This window comes from Chrysemys picta, chromosome 3 (genome assembly GCF_011386835.1).
Source record: "Chrysemys picta bellii isolate R12L10 chromosome 3, ASM1138683v2, whole genome shotgun sequence".
In the NCBI taxonomy this organism is placed as follows: Eukaryota; Metazoa; Chordata; order Testudines; family Emydidae; genus Chrysemys; species Chrysemys picta.
This window is the reverse complement of record NC_088793.1, coordinates 20,627,793-20,652,915: the sequence shown is the minus strand read 5'-3', so window position 1 is coordinate 20,652,915 and position 25,123 is coordinate 20,627,793. Positions and strand designations below refer to the sequence as shown.

Genomic DNA, 25,123 nt, shown 5'->3' with positions numbered 1-25,123 from the left:
TTGTACATAATGAGCTGGATCAGAGTTCAGGGTAACTTAATTAGAGCTCAGGACAAATTTATAAACTTTATATGAGACATTAAAGACTTTCATTATTTAGCCAAACAATAATGGACGTTTTCTTTTGCCATGATCTCTTATATAAGTGTTTTGCTGAGTGTTCCTGTAATGTTCTACTTATCTGACCCTATGCCGAGCTGTTTTTGTAGGTGTGTTGCTTTGTTTTAAGTGATTCTAAAGCTTCCAGGAAAAGTATTTTGCATTTGATTTGATGCCACCAAGGGCAGCTATTCATTTCAGGGTCCTTATTACTAAAGACATGCTGCTGCAGTGATCAGACAATGGCAGTCCATGGACTTCAGTTATAAAGTATCTTAACAAAGCTACTGGCTGTGAAGATCCTCCCCAACACCTCCCCTTCAATTGTCTTTATCAGAACTGGTCCTATCTGGTTTTGGGTATATGGTAACAGAGTAATCCCTGGTAAGAGTTTAAGAATTAGCAACTTTTAATCACAATAAAACAAAAATTATAAATGGTCATTTGCTTGTTTCCATTTTGTATAGATTTAAGGCAAAATTCTGCTCTCAGACTCATATGACAGATAATCCCTAGGCACTATTTCCACGCATTATTCTGCTTTCCATCTATTCATAGCACCCTCATTGTCCCCTCTGTAGGGAGAGGAGAATATTATTATTATATTTGTATCACAATAGTATCCCAGGGCCTCGTTGTGTGAAATTCGGAACAAATAGGTAATAGGAGAAAGTCCTGGTCCCAGAGAGTGGAGAAGAATGGAGGAGAGAAGGTTGCAGTTGAATATTTTTATTGCTTTTTATTTTTCAAATTATATTATCATAACTAAATAACATGAGAACCAACTAGCCCCATCTGCCTCTTAGCCTAGACATCTATTTCTTGTAGGTGTCATGGCTGATTTCTTGTAGGTGTTATGGCTTAGCTGGGTCTTGGAGAGGGATTTGAAAGAGAGGGAATTGGCCTCACAGCCCAGTTCTGAGAGAGAGAGAGAGAGAGAGAGAGAGAGAGAGAGAGAGAGGAGTCAGTGCACAGCACTTTGGAGTGAAGGCCTGCTATGTGCCTCAGAGAAAATAGTTTTGTCCTGTGTTTGCTTTGAAAACCTTGCTTTCTGCTGGCAGCCCTGCACATTCCCTTGATGTGGAAATGCTGGTACTACAGTATGTACAGTATGAGCACGCAGCTATTAATACCCCCCTTGGGAAGGGGAGGACTGGGCAGCACAGTATGTGTGAAAAGACATCTTGTACTGGTGGTATCATGACTTTATGACTGAGTCATTCCATCCTGTCTGATGCCACTGCAGACCCCAGTCACTTCAGTGATGTAAGCCAACACGAGCCACCGTTATATTAAGCAGCTAGGACGGTCGCCCAGCTTTCCCCCTTTTGTCTCTCCCCACTTTAGGTCTGTAAATATTTGTACTGTCCGCATCTATTGTTGGCACAAAGGCTCCAGAAGAAAGTTCTCTTAAGCCTTTCTTTAAATACTTGGCTGTGTGCCAGTGAAAGTTAAACCCAAACATGTCAGCCTCTCACTGCCCCTGGCTGGTTCTTTTTTCAGTAATAAATGATGTCTGTCTTCAAGACAGGAATTTCCTGAGGGCAGGTTTGCGCTTCCCGAGGGCAACTTTCTGTCATACTGGTTTAATAGCATGTGCCAGCACAGTAAGCACCAGAACAGATTTTTTTTCTCCCATTTGCACACACCATCCTGTTTGCATCTTGGTACTTTTTCTCTGGCAAGTAAGGGTTGAGGGGCATATGTTTCTACAGTGCATTCATTTGCTCTGTGCCAAGGCTCCTTCCCCACTCTGAACTCTAGGGTACAGATGTGGGGACCTGCATGAGAACCTCTAAGCTTAACTACTAGCTTAGATCTGGTTTTGCTGCCACCACCCAAATTATTTATGAGTCATTTGGGAAACTCTGTCTACCTCCCCCCCAGAATATCTCCCTCCCAAGTACTATAACCCTTCCCTGGGTAGCCTTGAGAGACTTTTTCACCAATTTCCTGGTGAACACCGATCCAAACCCTTGGATCTTAAAACAAGGAAAAATCAATCAGGTTCTTTAAAAGAAGGCTTTTAATTAAAGAAAGAAAGGTAAAAATCATCTTTGTAAAATCAGGATGGAAAATAACTTTACAGGGTAATCAGATTCAAAGAGCCCAGAGGAACCCCCTCTAGCCTTAGGCTCAAAGTTACAGCAAATAGAGGTAAACCCTCTAGCAAAAGGAACATTTACAAGTTGAGAAAACAAAGATAAACCTAACACGCCTTGCCTGGCTGTTACTTACAAGTTTGAAATATGAGAGACTTGTTCAGAAAGATTTGGAGAGCATGGATTGATGTCCGGTCCCTCTTATTCCCAAGAGCGAACAACCCCCAAAACAAAGAGCACAAACAAAAGCCTTCCCCCCACCAAGATTTGAAAGTATCTTGTCCCCTTATTGGTCCTTTGGGTCAGGTGTCAGCCAGGTTACCTGAGCTTCTTAACCCTTTACAGGTAAAAGGATTTTGGTGTCTCTGGCCAGGAGGGATTTTATAGTATTGTACACAGGAGGGCTGTTACCCTTCCCTTTATAGTTATGACACTCTGTGAGTCAGAGGCTCCTCATTTGCTGTTGGTAGCGGACCTGCCCAATTTCCCAATATGAAGCAGTTAATGCGAATGTCACCTACTGGCCAATGAGCACGCAGTGTCATGAAGCTTCCCTGTTGCTGCCCCCATCAAAATTCACATCTCTGCAAGTATTTACAAGCAACCACAAATGAAGCTGAACAACACAGATGTACAACACAGCTCTGCCTCAGACGGTTTATTGTGGAAGTGTCTCAGGAACATTTATGAACATTTCTGTCAGTACTCAAACTCGATTGGTTACTCAGACTTGAGTCAAATGGTTTTGGTGAACTAACACAAACACAACAAACCCACCTGAACTAAATCTCCCTGGGGGTTGCTTTGAATTTGGGGTCTGTATGAACCCATAAAATAATTCATTATCATAATGAAACTAGCGAGGTTCATTGCCCTAACTGCCCTCAAAAGACCTCAGCCTCCCTTCCCACCAAATTAATCTTTATGTGCCTACAATGGCATGTCTAGTGTCCTACAGGCCCCCTTCCTCCTGAAGTCTATCAGAGGGGGCCATCTTGTATCTGGGGTATGACTTTGTCAATGCCAACTGATGAAACATCACTACTTTAATGCTTCATGTACAGATCTTGTCTCCTTAACAAAAAAATTATCTACATAGATGAAGTATACTGAATATTCTGTCTTTAAAGTGTTATATGGAAGAGTCTGGAGTTGTGTCGTGTCATCTCCCTCCCTTTTCAGAAAGCTATTGATGCCAGGACCAATGAAGGAAGAATTTGGATCCAGCTGAACCACAATGCGCTCATGTTGTTTGCGTCTGTTATTAATCCAGAGTTACAGTTTAAAACATACTCTGCTGTGTCTTTCGTTAGTGATCCTTCCAGGGTTCCTGAGCTGTGGGTTTTGCAGAACACTCTCAGATTACAGCCCATAGCTATTCAGCCACATGAGAGAACATGACCTGGTGTGAGAGGTGGGCTATGTTAATTTGTATGATGCGAGAAGTGCAGGTCTTCTTTTCATTTGGCAAGTGCTGAAACAAATGGAAATAGCAAGGAACAAGACAGCAGGTGCAGGGAGCCAGGGTCTCATGCTCTGGGTTCTAGGCAATCAGACCTGGTGGTTGGAGCAGTGGGCAAGAACAGGTACCAAGGATGAAAGCCATACATAGAGTCAGGACCGGGTCAAGGGCATCGCTGAAACTGGGATCTGGGGACAGGCCACAGGTCAGAGTCGGTACAAGCCAAATCAGGATCAAAAGCTGGCCAAAGGCGAAGCCAGGTTGGAGTCAGTCCAAGGGTCTGGAAGTCAGGAGGTGGGTGCAGGGCTGGAGTGGGTATGGAACAGGGCTGGACTAGAGTTGGTATAGGGCATGGAGAAGGCAGAAGTGAGCTGGAACAAGGCTCAGATGAGGCTGGCGCAAGGGCAGGTAACACATTGAGGCAGCAGGAGGGTTCCTAGCCGAGTGGTGCTGTTGCACTGACTAACTTGCAGCTCTGGCGGTGAGAATGACCTGTGCCTGGGGATCATCTGACCTGGGCTCTGCCCAGGGATAGGTTGCTGTGGAATGCCCGAGAGATGAGTCACCGCAGGCTTGGCTGGAGATGTGAGTCATTGTAGCTGAGTGACCAGCCCTGATCTGGCTATGGGTTCACCTCACACAGGGCGTCTGTGAGCATGTAGGAGAAGTGAAAGTAGAATGTCGGAGTTAAAGGGGAAAATTAAGACTACATCCTAAGATTCAATGCTGAATTTGTTAGTCTCTAAGGTGCCACAAGTACTCCTGTTCTTCTTAATGCTGAGGTAGTCACAATTATATGGATCAGTGCCTGTTTCCCCCAGTATTGGGCCAGATTCTTGGCTAGCTCTATTGACTGCAGTAAAGCTACACTATTTACCCCAGCTGAGAATCTGCCCTGTTCTTTTCAGATAGTAATATGGAAGACAACTGGAAGAGATTGGAGCAACACTTCCTAATCTTTATGAAGGCTTCTTGAGTAGATAAAAAAAGGAGAGGATTTAAAAGAGGCAGTCTTGCTTCAAAGTGCTTAACACATTAGCAGAGCAAGCAGGGGACAATGAACCTACACTGAATGAGATCTGAACAATGTTTAGGAATTCTTGTAACCCTAAAAATGCAAATAGCATAGATTCTGGCATCATTACTACCTGGAAGCAGTGGGATTGATAAGAAAGCAACAGAATTGAGAGGAAGAGCTCAAGACTGGGAGTTTGGTAGCATTGTAATCGAAAGACACAAATGAAGATGATAACGGCAAAACATTGAAATGCTTGTATAGGGCTATTAAACAAATTAGGGCTCAGGATAACGTGCCCTGATAAGAATCTGTACGAGCAAACTGAATATGCCTCCGACTCAAAGCCTATGCCATGGGTAAAAACAGGGGCTGTGAAGTTGTCGCACTTGGAAACGCACCTAACTCTCCTCAGATGTCACCGCAACAGATCTACCTCAGAGAAGGGATGCAAATCTGTGGCAGGAATAGACTGCCAGCCTGTACTCTTTCTAGGGACAGTGTTGAGATAACCAAAGTCCCAGAGCTGATCCAGCAGAAGCTTGGTATTTGACTCTGTATATAAGGAGGTTTCCTATAAAATTCAGACTCGATACTGGGGCTAAGGCTAATATTATCCCAGCACATATTTTAACACAGATTCCGGGTCCAGTCTGCATATGACAGCCTAATTTTATGCTAGTAACATGTGGTGTCTCTAGGACAGAATCTGAAAGAGAAATCACCTTCACAGCAGCAACAGCCAAGGACTGTTTTTTACTATTAAAATGTCTAACAACTATTGGGTAAAGAAGCTGGCCCTGATCTCAACCTAATTCGAAGAACTGGAACTGTACGCATCTATGCACACACCATCAAAGAAGAACTAGTGTTGCCAAAGTATAAGAAAAGGCAAGAGCCCTTATATATGTCAGAGGAAGGTATGATCCAGCCAACATGGGGCTGGCTACACACGCACTGTGCTTGGGGTTCGAGCTTCCATGATCGTTCGTCATTACTGTCCGTTTCTAGCAGGAAGTTCTATAATGCAATGCCCTCTCTCTCCCTCTCCTGGCTCCCAGGGTTAGGCATGATTTTCCCAATTGCTTTTTGGTTATGTAAACCCCCCACAAGATAAAACGACACTTCAGGGGATTTTAGGGATTGCTGGATTTCTAGTATAGTACATCCCAAGTGAAGCAGCTTTGATGGATCCCCTGAGAAAGTTGCTACAGGATGACATAATCTGGCAGTGGGCACCATAACAAGACAAGACACTGCAGCAACTGAAAATGACAGCCTGCAATGCACCAGGAGTTGGATTCTGTGATCCTAACAATCAGCTCCCTATTCAAACAGATGCATCTAAAGACTGGTTAGGAGCCTGGTCATTGCAAGATGCAGGTATTGTGCCTATATTATGTAACAGAGGCAGAAAACATTACACCCAAATTGAAAAAGAACTATTGCATTTCCCACCAAAAAATGCCATCCCGTACCTAACAAGGTGCTTGTAACAAGGTGCTCTTCCCCAGGACTCACTGCCCTACCCACAGTCTCTTTTATGCAGTTTTGTTGTCCAAACTTAGGTCAAATCAATAACAACACAGTTCCCTGGGCTACAGCTCTCAGGAGTTTCCCCTCTACAGTTCTCAGGTTCCTTCTACTGCTCCTCCCAGGGACTCAGGCAGACCTTAATCAACTGGGCTCCCTATTCCCAGGGAGCAGGTAGTGAAAGCCCCATGTCTACTCTCACTGCCTCTTCCTGGCTCACCCAGGCTCCCCATCACCTGGTCTCTCCGGCTCTAAGCCCAGGTGCCCTATTTTAAAGCTTAACTGGGATCAGCTGATCACTCATAGAGGCACTGGCCTTGTTCCTTCTTAAAGGGCTAGGGTAGATCAGTCTCAATCTGAGATGACTGACAAGAGTGCTGACTGTGTGGTGACCTTTATCATGCAGACGCTTGTCTGATAGGAACTGAGATCACCAACTTGCTTCATACAGGACACCAGACAACCTTCAAATGGCAGTCACTTTCAGTCTCTACTAACCTGGGGTGATAAAAATCAGTGACCTATCAGTGAAAGACTCTCTGATCCATAACCAGTCCTGTGAGTGGATGCAGAATTTCCCCATCCCTTCATATTTTCATTTAACGTCATCATCCCTAAATTGTTTATTTTGGAGCCTGAAGTCTTCCTATCTCCCACTGCATCAACTGGTGTGTTAGTCCTGCTGTTTGTGCCATGCTTTCCCGTTGTTCCTTTTGAGCTCACTCGCAACATGTGTTCGTTTCTGTTTTCCCCTCTGGTACGCCACCAAGATATTTGCTGTGATTTTGTCTTTGTTGTTTGTACCTGCTATTACTTCTATTGATAGTGTCTAAATTGAATTCCCATACAAATGCCCTTTGTTTCAAATGATGCTAAGGATGATGGTACAGATTGTTCACGTTTTATTTCTATTGAAGTCAACGGGAGCTTTACCTGGCTAAACAATGCAGGGTCACCCCTATGTTATGTCAATCACAGCTCAACTTTGGATTTAAAGAGCTACTGAAAATAGGTGTTGGGGTCTCTTGTACACATAACACCTATTACTTCCTATCCAGTGGGGTCACAATGTTTGTCCTTAAATGTGATCAGAGGGTTTTTGTAGACTGGGTCTTTACCAATTCACATTACACCTCTGATAATTAAACATAGCTTGCCTTTGATTTTCAGTAACCTGCAGGAAATACGGTAAAGTTATTTATATTATATATTTTGATTATTCTTTAATTGTTTAAAAGATGGTTTTACAGTAAATTTTGTAATTCTCCTTTTTCTTTTGGATACAAACACTTCCACTTTAAAGGGACATGGTCAAGATAAAAAAATCAGTTTAAAATAAAATGTTCTCAGGCAAACATTTCTCTTCATAGTGAGCCAAATTTTCAAAAATGGCCTCTGTTTGTACCTGTGCAGTTTTGTCCACACAGTTTCTTGCATGCGCTATTTTTGAGCACTCTGACATATGTGCACAAATGATAGCATTACAAATATGAGCCCCATTTGTGTGCACAACCAGAGGGCAAATTTCCTAACTGAGATGTAGTCGTATGTGGAAAAGTCCTCCTAGGAAGTGGTGGAAGCTCTATTGCTTGGGATCTTTAGGCTAGTCAAAACACTGGCGAATGGACTGTAGGGAACAGCCCTGTAGTATCTGGGACAGGGTGATCCAACAGGTCTTTTCTATCTCTAGATTTTATGAATCTCCAAAGGGAATTACAAACAGATAGAGGCTGGATTGAAGCCCCTTTACAGATTTGCCCCTCCCTAAATTTGGGACCCAAACTACTCAACAGTTTGCCCCTAAAATGTTTATTTTTCATTCTCTTTGCTTGTGATCTCCTGGTTAGTCTAGAAAAATCTGTGTGGCTTGTTAAGAACATGAAAATAGAAACACGCACTTAGAAATTCCTATTGTTCTTCAGAGAGCTTACTGCCTAATGTCCTGCAGAGCTGTGCCTGGGTCCCATCTGTCAAGATAACAGCTGCCACTTTTTCCCGAGTTAGTTGATAAGATCCTAGAATCAAAAGTTACAGCTGGAGAAGATCTATTTATAACAACAATCAATGCTGCTATAGCCCCTTTCAGCTGCAGCTCTGAAGGCACTTGAGAAGTATTCCTCAATTAAACCTCCCTAGACCCCTGAGTTAGGGTAAACCTCATAATTAATACTGTTATTCCCGGTTGTGCCACCGATTCACTGTCTGACTTGGTCAAATCAGTAATCCCTATTTTATAGAAGGGTAAACTGAGGTTTGGTTACTTGGTCAAGGCCCCACAGGTAGTTGATGGCAGAACCAAGTCATTAAGACTCTCAGTCCCGTGCTTTGATCACAGTCCCACACAATTCCATCTCCTTTCAGGATTGCTCCCTACAGAATACTCTCTAGGGCTTGGTTCACTTTAATTTTAAATGTCTTTAAGCCAGATCCTCAGCTGGTGTAAATCTGCTGAAGTCAGTGGAGCTGTGCCAGTTTACACCAGCTGAAGATCTGGCCCTTTACCAGCAGCAACAGGGACTGAGTTAAACCTGGTCAAAATGGCATAAGGAGATTGTCTCCGCTGACAGTACACCTCTACCCCGATATAACACGAATTCGGATACAACGCGGTAAAGCAATGCTCCACCTGTGCACTCCGGTGGATCAAAGCAAATTCGATATAACGCGGTTTCACCTATAACGCGGTAAGATTTTTTGGCTCCGGAGGACAGCGCTATATCGAGGTAGAGGTGTATTTCAGCATGTAGTCTGAGAGTTTACTGGCAGAGGGATATATATAACTCTGCTAGTGTCTGCACTGTAGCACATGAAGCACCGTTTACATTGAAAACAAGATTGGGAAGCACTAATCTGTGTGAAAGCAGACTTGTTCCTAGCAGCTGGGAAGAATAAATTATACACAGTTTAACAGATTTGCACCTTTGATCAGTATAACCTATATTTTTAAAAAAGATGATAGATTTTGTAACAATCTGGAAAAATAACGCACTGTGACCAAGGCGCTCTTTGGAACGTTGGAGCCAATGACAAAGATAAAGGGTGTAGATATACTAACGTGCAGTCATAAAGCAGGATGACACCTCTGACCATAAAATGCTGATGATATTGTATATACTTTGTTAATAAACCCTTGGCAGGGTTCACACAAAGGCTGGAGTTAACCATTATCACATATTATTTATAGAGTACTGTCAGTATGCACATTACTGTGCAGTAAGTGACTTCTAAACAGGTCCCCGAACAGACAGTCTGAAGGACCTGAGGCAGAATGATCTAGAGGAATAAGTTTAGGATGCAAATCAGGAAGTCCTGAGTTTTAAATCACACTCTGCCTGTGACCCACGGGGTAGCCTTCGGGATGTCTTAGGTATGTCTACGCTTCAATAAAAGACTTGCAACATGGCTGCGGCTGGCCCGGGTCAGCTGATTTGGACTCGCAGGGCTTGGGCTCCGGGGCTATAAAATTGCAGTGTAGAGGTTCGGGCTCAGGCTGGAGCCCAAGCTCTGAAACCCTGCAAGGGGCCTGGGGTGGGTGAAGACGGGGGGGGGGGGGGGTCTCAGAGCCCGGGCTACAGCTTGGCCAGAATGTCTGCACTGCAGTTTTATGGTCCCACAGCCCGAGCCCTGCAAGCCCAAGTCAGCTGACCTGGTCTCTGAGACTCGGTGCTCTGTTTTTTTATTGGAATATAGACATACCCTCAGGGATGTCTACATTGTACACTAAACCTTCTGACTCAGGTCTGAGCCCATGCCTTGCACAAATCAGTCTGACTCAGGTCAGCAAGCTCTCATGGTCTGGGTCCTAGGAACCTGCTAGGGAGGGGGTCAGAGCCTGAGTCCTGCCGTGACTTGGGTCTAGACCCGTCATTTTACAGTATGGTTGCAGTTACAGTTGGGTCAAGCCACAGACCCAAGTCAGAAGGTCTGCATAGTGCAGTATGGACGTGTTAGCATGGCTGTGAGAGCTGGCTCCAGCAATTGTAAGCCCAGGTTTACAATGCAATGCAGATGCTCAAGTGTGTGTTTGGAAACACTGAGTCCACAAGCCCAAGTTCCACTGACCCAGGTTTACGTCTCTGTCCATCCGTGACCAGGCTATTAGGGCCTTATGTAAAAGCGGTGATCTATTTCACCCTTCTACACTGGAAACTGCAGATATTTGTGCTGAAGTGTGGCTAGGGTTGCCAATTTTGATTGGATGTATTCCTGGAGATTTAATCATAGGACATAATCTTTAATTAAAAATTAATCTTTAATTCCCGGAGACTCCAGGCCAATCCTGGAGGGTTGGGAACCCTAAGGGAGGCACCAGGCAGTCCTGTGTGCTCTTATCCCACTGGTGCCAGTGATATCATGTCTTATTTTCCAACATGGAATCTGTGACTGGAGGAGATGGTGTGTTAGTAATTTTCAGGACATTTGCAGGGGGAGAGGATATTGCATAACACCTGTTAATACTATTATCCAGTGACCCCTTAAATAAAATACATTTCTGAGATAATTTCCCAATACAGATCAAAGTGCTGGATGCCCAAGATGATTATACTAGTGTTTGACTTCTGCACTGTGCATGTTTTATATATGCAGGAGATCATGTTTGAACTGTATTGTCTGTGTCTGACTTATTTAGATTATTAGTGACCTTGGTGTATTGACTGTCTTCTTTCATGGCTCAGGCAATCGGCACCCTTTTTTGTAAATCATAGTTGTTTCTTTCTAACATGTTTCTCTCTTTTCTTCCCATGTATTTGTCTTGCTCTTTCCAAAGAGTTTCTCTCTGTTGCACCCAAATACTTAATAGCTCAGTGGTTGCTAAATCCTTTGCAAGGTGTTAGATGCTTGCTCTGTTTGACAGCAATAAGGTTTCAGTAAGATGATCTTCCACATTAGAAGCATAACCATGTTGTGCATAAAGTAAATTGAATGTGACAAAGAACTTATCAGCAAGGGGGCTATAGGAAAGAGGGTATTCGTAAGACATTCATTTGGGGTATGGGCGATGGGTATTTTAAAAATAATGAATGCTCCCCAGGGTCAAAATACCATGTTAACAGGTTGGCACTAAGGTGTAATTCATTAATAATATTTCTTTTCATGGTCAAGTGTATTGTCCCTGAATACAGACAGCCTCTAAATCCAGTACCCTGCCTCCTAGACGCAACCTTTGGGAAGCTTGTCACTAGCTTTGGCCAAGGAAATCCAGTGTGCGAAGTTGCCAAGTGAAGCTTTCAACACAGCCTGTATTCAGAAGGGAGTGCAGCCAGTGTGAGAAGGAGATTTGGTAGACCAAAGTGTTGCCAATCCTGCCCAGAACAATAAGGTCATTGTAGGTTATATGACATTCTGGCGCACTATCATGAAAAGAATATGTAATAGAATCATTGTCAATTTGTATTAGGAAGTAGATCCACCAAGATTAGTAACTGGAGATGCTCACTCACGTGTTCACACTCACACACACATGTACCATAATGGTGAACCTATGACACAAAGTCAAGTCCGTTGGCAGGATACCTCAGTTGCAGGCATGTGCATCTTCGGACAGGAGGAAGATCGGAGTGATTAATGTGTGCATGATGGTGGGATAGGGAGACTGAGAAGGAAGAGGATGCCTGATTATATTGTTATTTTCTCTTGTTTGATTAGACGTTAGAGGTGTTTCCTTTCTTTGGGCCAGGTTCTGCTACTCACATTCACATGGTGCAGTACCTCACTCCTTGGGTAGTCTCACCTTGAATCCCCGCCACACTCCTCAATTGTACTTTGTATTCCTCCGCCACAGCCAAGGATCTGGAACACAGAGCCCTTCCCCAATATAATATAGTATATTACTGTGTAAACTGCTACAATGGTATATTTGATATTTATTGGGTAGATGCAAACTATTTCCATGGCTGTACATGCTGTGTAAAATATTGATATAAAAATTTATTGCATGGTTTCGTAGCATGCCCAGTAATGGCCCAATTAAAACACCCTTATTCCCATAAAATAGTACCTTACTCTGTAAGTCATCCCATTGATTGTAACGGGACTGCTCATGGAGTAATGCACTACTCAGCAAGAGTACGGGTAGCAGAATTAGGCCCCAAAACAATGTCTTAATTTTAGGCCAGGGGGCAGTAGAGGATCTGTAGCTGTCCTTACGGTTGATATGGAAATCCTATGAAACTCATTTTGGCCTTGAAGCCAAATCTACGCTTTCTTCCCTTTTGAAAATATACAAATCTATAAAGCAGTTAAGACAGAATAATGTCTTCCTATGGAATGAACTAGACATTTGCATGTCATTCCCTTGACTGTGAAGCCAACTAACATGCAAGGCTCAGTCATTTTGCCTTGTGGTTGTACATAACACTGGTATATGGCGTACTGTAATGCATTATTGAATAGTTGTCTATTGTGTCCCTGTTGGCCAATGTCAGCTGCATATTAAATAATTAATTATGTTGCTCTCTCTCTATATTCAGTATATATAATACAGAAAGGAAAGGAAAGGAAAGCAGCTAAGCTGCCTGCATTTGTCTTTTAAATATCGACCCTGATTGAAATATATAGGGGCAACAGAAGCTCAAAAGTAACTATCAGTCTTTACCTCTCCTGTAATTTGAGTTAGTAATTGTCTGTCATGGCACCAAATGCCAATACACGTCTCCCCAATCACCATCTCTCTTGTGCTAAAATTCTCTCAGAAATACTTAGGAACTTTTCTTAGGTGACTATAAACTGGTGGAATGACTCAGTGGTGAAAAATACAGTCACAGTCAGCAAATCTTTTTCAACAAAAGATCATGTTTATTCCTAGGGGGTAAACCTATGTTAACCTATGCAGGGAAAGAAATAGAAAGCTTCTCAGGTTGGGGTTCATATCCGGACTACACCTCTGGGTGTGGAGCCTGTCCTTCCCACAAGCATTCTCCCCTCACTGTCTCCTAAACAGCCATGCTCTCCAACTGCCAAAGCCCAAATATGGGACAGAATCAATGTGTGACAAAGACCCACAGTGAGGGGCACAAGAAATTATTCATGCAGAAAATTTGAAATTCTGTGGGATTCCTCCCATTAGTGTTTGTAAGACTTTTGCTGTAACCTCTGTGTGATGGGTTGGATCACAGAAACCCCCTTGGGGGCTATCAACTGATGTGCCAAGACTACTTCTGCCCCTGCTTTCCCTGCCAGCTTTGGACTCCAGCACCCTGTCTTGTTGAGCCAGACACGCCAGTCTGCTCCAGCACAGACCCAGGGTCTGAACCACGTACCCCAAAGCTGAGACTTAACTGAAAGCAACTTGAAAAGTGTTCCTGTCTTTAGCACTCAGATGCCCAACTCCCAATGGGGTCTAAATCCAAATAAATCCGTTTTACACTGTATAAAGCTTATGCAGGGTAAACTCATAAATTGTTCGCCCTCTATAACACTGATAGAGAGATATGCACAGCTGTTTGCCCCCCCCCCCAGGTATTAATACATACTCTGAGTTAATTAATAAGTAAAAAGTGATTTTATTAAATGCAAAAAGTAGGATTTAAGTGGTTCCAAGTAGTAACAGACAGAACAAAGTGAATTACCAAGCAAAATAAAATAGAACATGCAAGTCTATGTCTAATACAATAGGCAGCCACTGTTTACATGCTACCCTGAATGTCCTCAGGTAGACTTCTTATGTGGATTAGAGCCTTCCAAAATTCATTGTCCTTTAAGTGTTTCTTGATTGGGCACTTAATTTGCACATTCCTTTCTCAAGAAGCTGACCAAATGCTTTACTAAGGCTACTTAGAAATCAAGCAAGTACACAGCCAATATTCATAACTTCGAATACAACAATGACACATGCATTCAAATAGGATGAATACATTCAGGAGATCATAACCTTTACAGAGATATGTTATATGGCATATGTAGCATAAAACATATTCCAGTTATGTCATATATACATTCATAAGCATATTTCCAAAAAGCTTTAGGGGTGCACTGTCACACTCTATACCAAGAGTGTTTATTTCTGATGCAGATAATTTTCAGCAGTTAAAAAGTGAGGGGTCATGAAGTTTGGGTGGAACTGAGGTAACTTTGGGACTGAGATTAGGGACACTGAGAGGTATGCATGCACCCACTATATAGTCCTTCCCCCTGGGCAAGAGAAGAAAGAAGATGCTGAGCTTAATCTGTTGTTTACTGGGGAGCAGGTAGTGCTCTTGCCTGACACAGTGAAAAATTCCTGGCTGTGAATCTATGTGAACTGTACTTTTGCAGTGATGATGAACTGGCGAACGAAGGTGTAAGATGAGTGGGGCAGATGAGTGACCTCTCTACCCGCATGCATGTGAGCACTTTGTGCCCTTTGGTTATTTCTCTGGGAACAAGTACAAGATACTGACTGAGCTTGCCAAAAAGAAAAGAAGAAGAAGAAAAAGCAAAAAAGTTAACTGCTGCTTCGATCCTCCTGTCCAGCACTGATGCACACTTGAACTGCTTAGTTCTTGGTGGAATGGAATATGGTTCTCTCTAAATTTCTGCAACCAGTTCTAATAATTTGAATTACTGCTACATACAAGGGGGCAAATTTTTTGTCAGTTAGTATGGTGCAGATTTCATAGAATCATAGAATATCAGGGTTGGAAGGGACCTCAGGAGGTCATCTAGTCCAACCCCCTGCTCAAAGCAGGAGCAATCTCCAACTAAATCATCCCAGCCAGGGCTTTTTCAAGCCGGGCCTTAAAAACCTCTAAGGAAGGAGATTCCACCACCTCTGTAGATAACCCATTCCAGTGTTTCACCACCCTCCTAGTGAAAAAGTTTTTCCTAATATCCAACCTAAACCTCCCCCACTGCAACTTGAGACCATTACTCCTTGTTCTGTCATCTGCTACCACTGAGAACAGTCTAGATCCATCCCCTTTGGAACCCACTTTCAGGTAGTTGAAAGCAGCTATCAAATCCCCCCTCATTCTTCTCTTCTGCAGACTAAATAATCCCAGTTGCAGTAACAAGTCAACAGAATTGCTCCCTATTTACACAGATTTAACTGACAGCAAATTTGGCTCAAGGTTTCTATGGCAGAAGGTTTGTGGCACTACAATAAAATGTAATATACACTCTAATTCATTGGTTTTCAACCTTTTTTCATTTACGGACTGCTAAAAAATTTCAACTAGAGATGCGGACCCCTTTGGAAATCTTAGACATAGTCTGTGGATCCCCAGGGGTCCACAGACCACTGGTTGAAAACTGTTGTATGGTAACAACAATCTTTCGTGGACCCCTTGGACATAGTCTGTGGATTCTCAATTGCCTGCTGACCATGGGTTGAAAAACGCTGTCCTAATTCAAAGGCCGCTGAAGTCAATGAAAGGACACCCATTGATTTAACTGGGCTTTAGATCAGGACCACACATAGCAACGTTAACCTGGCTATCTATACTGCATATGCTACACATAGTATTTTTATTAGTAGTTATGCTGTTAACATTGTACCTTAAGAGAAACACTATGTACTTGACCTACCATTGCTATAAGATTGCCCTCCCCCCGCGCCCCGACCCTTGCGATTTTTGGGAAGAGGGTGATTTGAGACTGAAGAAACAACAGTTTTGAGAGGGTTAGTGAATTATCTATAGGTGCATGTGATAATAATCTTGGTGGTGTTTATGAATATTTCAATTGCTTAATTTATTTGTTGTTTTATTGTAGGGATTGTGTAGATTTTAAATGGTGTAAGTTTGGCAGATGTGGCAATTTCCTGCAATATCTTTGGGGAGATCTTACTGTATTAAGTTTATGTATCATTGTGGGCCAAGGATTGTGTATAATCCCATGGGAGAGGATGACCTCAGCTCCTCCAGGAACTAAGAACAATGGGGCAGGGTTGACGGTGATTAGGCAAATTCACTCAGGTTGTAGCACCTCCAGAGAAGTACCATCCAGTGGAGAGATATACATATATTAGTTCAAACTGGATTCTCCAGAGGCCAACAGACAAAGAAAGGGCTTTTGGATAAATAGCCTGAGTTTAAACTGACTCAGGGCCTTCTTTCTCATCCAGCAAACAGACAGGACTTTCTGTCGAAGGGGGGCCCCGTTCCTTCCTGGGAAAGATTGGCTGCCACTTGGAATGTGGTGCTCTAGCCCCCGCACCTCCTGCATTACTGAGCTGCCACTTGTCCCTGGGGAGCAGGGCTGAACCAGAAAGAGAACCTTTCCACCACTGCTGTTCATTTCCAGTTTGGTTCCTCCATCAGGTGGTGGCCCCTGTGCAAAGTAGGCTCTGAGCTCTGCGGGAGCTCTTGGCACCACCTTCCTCCTTGTGCCCTGGTGCCGGAGCTTGGCCGCGCACACCAGAGAGTTGATGTGGCACAGGCGTGCCCTGGCAGGTATATTACAGCTGCGTCTAACCATCTTCTCGCTATTTCGCTGAAGGGGGTCTCTTTGTGTGTGGTCTATATCCAAAGCTAAGAACTAGCAGGGTGGAAACCATTTTTAGAGACATGTAACATGAGAATGTTGGTTTCCAAAACTGGTGGAGGTGAAACTTGTCACCTGTGGCAGGGTGGGTCTCAGAACTGACTCAGTCAACACTGACAACAGTCGACATCCACACTAGGGAGGTGACACTGTGCCAGTGGAGTGTCTCCTGAAAAGTGATCCCAGCTTTCTGGACTGGACAAGTGCTGCAAGGACTGACCATTGGGTGAGAAATATCTTACTAGACAGGAAAGGAACTTGTTAATAAGTATAGGCTCTAGAATGCATTTGATATTTTTCTTTTACCTGTAACTCTTGTTTCCAATCCTCTTATTTGAATCTTTAACGCAAGCTTTTTTAGCTAAACTTTTATTTGGTTGTACTATAGACACGTCTGGTGTCTTGTGCTAAGTCGAGTGTTGAACCGAGGTGAAGCCAGTAAACTGGGGTGCATGGCTTCCATGGAGACGGCGGATCGGTGTACATTGTGGCTGTCCAGGAGACAAGGGACTGGGTGCTCTAGTGTATAAGGTGGGGTGTGCAAATGACTAGCCTGCAGAGGGAAAGAGCGGGGTTTATGGAGCACAGAGTGGAGTGCGTGTGTTGCCTGCAGCTGGAAACTTTGGGAGAATGCCCCACGGTGGGCACAGACAAGACTCCCTCACGCTGTAAGCAGGTGGTAGTGATTCACCCCAGACACCTTGGTTAACACCAAAAATGTCACAGCTGCCATGGGTGTGAAGTCTCTGTGGGTGGTCAGGTCAGGTCCCAGGGGGAGCTGGGGCCTGTGCATTTCCTGCCAGAGGTGACACACTCAAAAGTAACCAGCTGGTCCCAGCTGCTGGCGGTACCATCTTGACCCCAGCTCCCCCTGCCCTGGGGATCACAACAGCAGTGGCTACCAGCGTCGCACCCACGTCCTGCGGCACCGGACCTACATGGAGCTCACAGTGCTGGTGGACCAGTGATTGCCATGCTCTGACTCCCCTGCTTTGCCCCCTGCCCTGGAACCCCACTGACCCCACCTGCGGGGCACCTGAACTAAAGGAGGGCCCCACTCCCTGCCTGTGAGCCCAGCACCCATGAGCCCATCTCCTCATCCCAGGGCCCGTGAGATCTGGGGATGGGGACAAGGTGTCAAATGCAACTACTTTGTGGAAACAAGCTCATTCCCCGCACCGATAAGATAGGAGTGGTGGCTACTGACACAACTGATAATTGTTTGGTGGTATGAGTTCCCTAATGAGTTTACCTAATGTCCGGGCAGTGTTATTTAGCTGTTGCTATGTGTGGGCTTTGAACAGAAGTGTGAGTTAACGCAGGAGGCGCTTTATGACCTTATTATAGCTCTATTGCTCAAAGCCCTTTTACTTTATTACTCGTATTCTGTGGAGTGTAGGACGTTCAGTTCCTCGTGTTGCCTTTGGAAGCTATGAGGAGGCGCAATTGCTTTCGTTTCGTAGCTTAGGGACAAAGTTTGAGAACCCCCGCTCTAGGGATGAGGTCATTGGACTGGGCGACAGGAGATCTGGGCTCTTATCTTAGATCTGACACAGACCTGCACTCTGACCTTGGGCAAATGGCTTCCCCACTCTTTGCCTGTGTTTCTTGCCCACTCTTTGTCCCCTTGGCTATTTAGCTTGTAAAGGCTATTTAGCTTTAGGTGTGTTTGTACAGTGCCTAGCACAACAGGGGCCACAGTCTTGGTTGGGGTTTCTAGCTGCTACTCAATACAAATCATTACAATATAGTTCTACAATCAGTTACTTCCTGTTAGAACCTGTGATGCCTCTGGGTGAGGGTCTCTTGCCTTATAAATCTTGGATTGGCCTTTTTTTTTTTTAAAAGGAAATATATGATTGATCTGACCAACACATCAGTCTTCACTCCATCCCCTCAGCACTTAACTTCAAGCTTAGTTGGAACTGAAATCGTTTGTGTTGTTTTGGCAGGGATGCTACAGAACGGAAAGAAGTTTGATTCCTCCAGAGACCGAAACAAGCCTTTCAGGTTCAAGATCGGCAGACAAGAAGTCATTAAAGGATTTGAGGAAGGAGCTGCACAGGTACAGAAGGATGATGCTGGCTGAATTTCAATTTAGCTGGAGTGCATGCCGGCATGTTCAGTACAATAATGATGGTTTAACATCAGGGTAAGCAAGTGAAAATCACAGTCTATAATCCTGGGTGTTTTTTCTGATGGTGAGGTGCATACTAACGTAATATTTCTTAGTCCTTCATTGATTATTCTAATTGCGATGGCCAGAACTCAGGGGTTGATCATGATGGCTTGGCTTTGCACATGCTTCTCCGGGTGGGCTGTGGAGGATGGAATCCTCTCCTGTCTGTAAATCACTCAGCATCCACAACCTCCTGAGCTCCCCTTCTACAAGGTGAGCGGAGGGTTGGCTTATAGATCCACCTCGTCAGTGCAACCCACCCAGCCCCTACAATGATCCAGCATGGTAGTGTGTCATGGAGCAGCATCCATGCAGTTGCACAGTAGAAGGTTAGTCCTGCTGCATTTGATGCCTTCCACTCAGGGCCGGTGCTACCAGGCCCGGCTCTGGCTTTTTTGCCGCCCCAGGCAAAAAAGCCTCCGGCCGCCGCCCCTCCCTCCCCCCAGCGCGGCAGGGAGGGCGCCGAGCCCGGACGCGGGCCGCTCTCCCCAACCGGCCGGAGCGCAAGGGAACGGGGAGGGCGGCGAGCCCGCCGCGGCTCCGCTGGCAGCTGGACCCCCGGGAGGAGGGCGGCGAGCCCATCGCGGCACCGCTCACCCCGGCGGCCAGAGCGCCGCGGGGAGGGCGGCAAGCCAAGTCGCGGCCCCACTCTCCCTGGCGGCCAGAGCGCCGCGGGGAGGGCGGTGAGCCCATTGCAGCTCTGCTCTCCCTGGCGGCCAGAGCCGGAGTGCCGCGCCGCACCGGGCCGCCCCCTTCCAGGTGCTGCCCCAAGCACAAGCTTGGTGGGCTGGTGCCTGGAGCCGGCTTTGGGTGCTACCATTTAGGCCAACTAGGCAGTTGCTTAGGGCGCCAAGATTTGCGGGCACCAAAAAGCGGTGCCCCCAATTTTTTTTTTTTTTTACAGCGGCCGCTGCGCTGGGAGGGAGAGGGAGTCTGAGCCGCCGGCAGGCAGCCCAGGGGTTCCCCTGGGTCAGCGCGCCGCCGGCAGTCCAGGGGTTCCCCGGGTCAGAGCTGCCGCACGGATCCCAGGGCCGGGGGATGGGGAGCTGCCGCAGGGGGGTGCCTCAGGGCGGGGGGGGGGGGGAGCTGCCGCAGGGGGAAGGGGCGCCTCAGGGTGGAGGGGGGGCAGGGAGCTCCCGCAGGGATGGGGGGGGGCGCAAGGTGGAAGTTTCGCCTAGGGCGCGAAACTTCCTTGCACCGGCCCTGCTTCCACTGAATTTGACCCTCACTGAATAGGATACAGAACTGTGCTGTTAAGTCTCTATGACATTCCACTCATGACTGCACAATGTAATGTTCAATGATCAATGTGAAACCAAGGGCAAGGAAAAGGAAGCTGCCCTCAAGTCATTAAGGCTTCAGTGTCTGGAGGCTGCATGGCCGTCCCTCTCTGTCAGTCTCTGAGGGAGGCCACATCTCCTCGCTGTCGCATACCTGTAAAGGTGCTCAAAGCGGGGAGTTAGCTTCACCTAGTGCTCCATCTATGAGCCCCAGGCCCAGTCAGGGAGGGGCAGCAAAGCAATGAGAAGGCTCTCGCTTGCAATCAGGGCAGCATGGCTATGCAGTCTATGAGCCCCAGTAGGGGTGAGCACCATAAAGTCGAGAGGCTCAGGTAAGGGTGAGCACCTAGAGAGTCTAGGGCAGTGGTGGGCAACCTGCGGACTGCATGTGGCCCATCAGGGTAATCCGCTGGCGGGCCGCCAGACAGTTTGTTTACATTTGCACGGCCGCCCGCAGCTTCCAGTGGCCCGCACCGCTTCCCGCAACTCTCATTGGCCAGGAACGGCGAACTGCGGCCACTGGCAGCTGCGGGCGGCTGTGCAAATGTAAACAAACTGTCTGGTGGCCCGCCAGCGGATTACCCTGATGTGCTGCATGCATAGGTGCTGACTGTGAGTGCTCCGGGGCTGGAGCACCCACGGGGAAAAATTAGTGGGTGCTCTGCCAAGTTCCCCTCCCCCCCACATCACCTCTGCCTCCTCCCCTGAGCGCACTGCGTCCCCACTTCTCACCTACCTCCCAGCACTTGCCTCTGCAAAACAGCTGTTTCGCGGCGTAACAAGCTCCGGGAGGGAAGGGAGAGGAGCGGGAACGCGGTGCACTCAGGGGAGGAGGCGGGGAAGAGGCGGGGCCGGGGATTTGGGGAAGGGGTTGGAATAGGGGTGTGGGGATGGAGTTGGGATGGGGACTTTGGGGAAGAGGTTGGAATGGGGGCAGGGCAGGGGCGGGAGGGGGCTGGGAGCAGAGGGGGCGTTGAACACCCACCGGCGCCAGCAGAAGTCGGCACCTATGGTTGCGTGCGGCCCACAGGCCGCAGGTTGCCCACCACTGGTTTAGGGGCTCAGGCAAGCCTGACCACCAATAACAGTCTAGGGGGCTCAGGCAGGCATGCCTGAGGAGTGCAGGCCTCCTGGTCTAAAGAGGGGGAGTAGTGCCACCCCAGGGGTGGGGTGGCAGGGGGGACTCAGGCCCGCCCAACTCTACCACATCCCAGCCCAGGACCCTAACAACGGCAGTGTGATCCGCCACTGGGCCAGCAGGGATCCACCCGCAACACGCTGACCTTGTATCAGGCCAGCTCCCAACCAGACTGTTGCCTGGTTTCCCTGGGCTGCTTCCTACTCTCCCCCTCGGGTGTATCTGCATCTGTCGTCTCGGGGAGCTCTGGCCAGTCCACTGGCGGCAGCCGCGGCAGCTCCTCGGCGTCTTGGGTGGCCGGCAGCCTGGGGAGATCCAGCCAGTCCTTAGGTGGCAGCCCTGGCAACTCTTCAGCATCTTGGTCGGCCAGCGATCCTGGGAGCTCTAGCCAGTCCTCAGGAGACAGCCCCAGCAGCTCCTCTGCAGGCTCCAGCAGCAGGCATGATGCATCCATCTCCTGTGGTGGCTCCAGACCATCTGAGCTGCAGGGCCTGCCATTTGTACTTCCCCTTCCTGTCCTGCCCTTCCGCTTCTGGCGGGGCGGACATGGCTCTCCTGGTTCAGCCCACCAGGGGGCGTGTTGTGGTCCCTGCCTGTCAGATTCTGAGGGAGGCCATGCCTCCTCGCTACAGTGTCATCCCAATAAAACCCAAATGCAATCTATTTTAATATAATGCATGTTTCCCATAGGCACCTTAGCTGCAGTGCCACTCTACACAGAGAGAGAAGCTGAGCTATGTTTGATATACAGAGCTAACAAGGCCAGGGTGCGAACTCACTGCAACAGCACATTTCTGGGTCCCAAAGGTCAGACTGGATGAAGGATTTGCTTGAGCTTGTTACTAATGCATAAAACAAGGTGGGGGAACAGGACAAATAAGAAACAATCCAGATGCTAGTACAATCCTACCACTGTGCTGTTTCAGATACGAATGGACAAGAATCCGGTTCCTAACCACATTACTCCCATCTCTTAAATCATAAATGCCTTGAGGATACGAGTTCATTCTAGGAATCCCAGATGTTCAGTTCTCCCTACCATTCAAGCTGCATGCTTTAGTAATAGTAGTAAAATGTATTATTTGTATTATGGTAGAACCTAGAGATAAGATCAGGATTCCTCTGTACAAACATAGAATAAACGACAGTCCCTGAAGAACTAACTAGACCAGCGGTTCTCAAACTGTGGGTCGCGACCCCATGTTAATGGGGTCCCCAGCGCTAGCTTAGACTTGCTGGGGTCCGGGGCCGAAGCTGAAGCCCAAGCACCACCGCCTGGGGCCGAAGCCTGAGGGCTTTAGCCCTGGGCTTCGGGACTCAGATTACAGGCCCCTGCCTGGGACTGAAGCCCTTGGGCTTTGGCTTTGCCTCTCCCACTCCCCTGGGGCTCGGGCTGGCTCAGGCTTCGGTCCCCCCTCCTGAGGACATGTAGTAATTTTTATTGTCAAAAGGGTGTCGCGATGCAATGAAGTTTGAGAACCCTTGAACTAGACAAATCAGCAAATGGTTGGAGGGAAGGGAAATAACACACAAACAGAGTGAATAATGTGGTGGTTTGCAAATGCCCTGTAAGTGCCATGCTTTTTGTTTAATGATGTAGATGTTGGCACAGAGAGACGATATGTGTATATGCTTAGTCCTGGGACTAGTATGAAAACTCATGATGGGGTCCCAAAAATAGCATGAATCTGAAAGACCATTTAAGGTCAAAAAGGGGAACAGATTTATCCCTGTTAGAAGCCGACTCAGCTAAAGCTCTGGCAGTGATTCCAAATAAGTCAATTTATAGCCTCCCAGAACACCCCGACTACCTTCCCTAAATTAATTATGTAGCCTAAATCCTTTTCAATAATCTGCCTAGAAACAAATTAGCCTCTAGCTCCACCTAGTGGATTGTTACACTAGGAATTAATAACAGGTTTCAGAGTAGCAGCCGTGTTAGTCTGTATCCGCAAAAAGAAGAACAGGAGTACTTGTGGCACCTTAGAGACTAACAAATTTATTAGAGCATAAGCTTTCGTGGACTACAGCCCACTTCTTCGGATGCATTCTATATGCATTCTATATGCATCCGTAGAAGTGGGCTGTAGTCCACTAAAGCTTATGCTCTAATAAATTTGTTAGTCTCTAAGGTGCCACAAGTACTCCTGTTCTTCTTTTTAGGAATTAATAATAATTACTGAACACTTTGACAACACCTTCCAGCTCAGGATCTTAAAGTGCCTTGGGAACATGAACACATTAAACCTTGGAACACACTTATGAGGGCGGTTGGTAGCATTATCCCCATTGGATAGACGGGGAAACAGGCAGACAGGTTAATGGACTGAACATTGAAGACAATGATGTCGACGAAAATGGGAGATGCAAAGCACTCTGGAAATCACATGTTGGCTTCAGCAAAGCACTTCTCCACATGCATCCCAGTCAATTTAAGCACATGCTTACGTGTCTTACTGAGTTGGAGCCTTTCTGAATCCAGAGCCTTGATCCTGTTAAGTGTTGAGAGCCTCTTGTGACTTGTCAGGTATCCATAACTCCCACTGCAATCAGGTTTTGCAAGAGCTCTGCAGCTCAGAAGAGGCCTTAATAAAGAAATAATGTGGGTCTACGCTGGCACAAAAGGGTATTCTGTCGGGTTACAAAACTGGCACTAGAGGATTATTAGATATTGCCAATGAGAGGCCGTTATCCAGTGGTAAAGGAACAGGACTGGGAGCCAGGAGATCTGAGGCTAAATTGTTGGGACCAGATTTATACAGGTATTTGGGGCCTAAAGATGCAAATAGGACTTAGTGAGATTTACAAAAGCATCAAGCGAGTTAGGGGCCAAACTCTCACTGACTTTGCAAATCTGCCTCTTAGTGACTTTACTATTGTATTTCTCCTAACACATTCTTTCCCCTTCTCCCTCCCCCTCTCCAACTCCCAAACACTAGATGAGCTTAGGACAAAGAGCAAAGCTAACCTGTACGCCTGACATGGCGTATGGAGCCACAGGCCATCCTGGAGTCATCCCTCCCAATGCTACCCTCATCTTCGACGTGGAGCTGCTCAGGTTAGAGTAAAGCCTTTCATGGGAGCCGGGTGAAGACTTCTGCTGATAATCATCCATTCTTTTCCCCTTCCCTACGGTAAGAGGAGGCCGCACTGGAATCGCAATCTTCCCTGCTTGAGCTGTCATGCCAATAGAGCCTGCCCTTAGGTTGTTTATTCCTTTCCCTCTTTTTTAAAGTTGTTGTGTCCATATTTGTCTTCTATTAGAAGCTTCTTTGCTCTGAGAAAAATTTCCACCGTTGTAACATTTTTGAGTTGTACATTTCATTTAATTTGCATGTGATTAAAATTCACAATGATAATTAAATATATATATATATATATTCCTTATGGAAAAACCACTGCCTTACTGTACACAAACCAAGACAAAAAAAAGGTGCTCAGAAATCAAATGTACATCTCGTACATGAAGGGGCATTAGCCAAACGGAGTTACCTGCGCTGCCACTTTTCTCTCAACTTGTACGTGCTTGCTCGCGGCTGTTTTAAACAAATGTCTCATTTGAAAATTTAAAAAAATATGGAAACAATAAAATCTTGATACTTTACCATTTCTGCGCTGTTTTGTCCTTCACTTTTAATGTAGATGGGCATTTTTTCTAATATAAAAGTTCTTCTAGAAACTACTGACTGATCTTCTGGTTTGTTAATGATTTCTTTTCTTGTATAAAATATGCTTATGGCATGTTAGAATATTGTTAAAAATGACAAACCGGACTGGTGTCACTGTGGAGACCTGTGGGCTCAAGAATAAACAGGTCCAGGCTATAATGAATATAAAGCGGGTTCTTTGAGGCT

The 25,123-nt window shown here is 46.1% G+C and overlaps 1 protein-coding gene across 1 annotated transcript in view; it reads left to right on the top strand.

Moving 5' to 3' along the window:
* The window catches only part of FKBP1B (FKBP prolyl isomerase 1B), a 55,736-nt gene extending 30,858 nt beyond the window's left edge, over nucleotides 1-24,878 (top strand). The window contains exons 3-4 of the mRNA XM_005297338.5: nucleotides 18,625-18,737; nucleotides 24,209-24,878. Coding sequence (XP_005297395.1) covers nucleotides 18,625-18,737; nucleotides 24,209-24,337 — 242 coding nt within the window. The 3' untranslated portion in view covers nucleotides 24,338-24,878. The remainder of the gene's footprint in view (nucleotides 1-18,624; nucleotides 18,738-24,208) is intronic.
* Nucleotides 24,879-25,123: the final 245 nt, after the last annotated feature.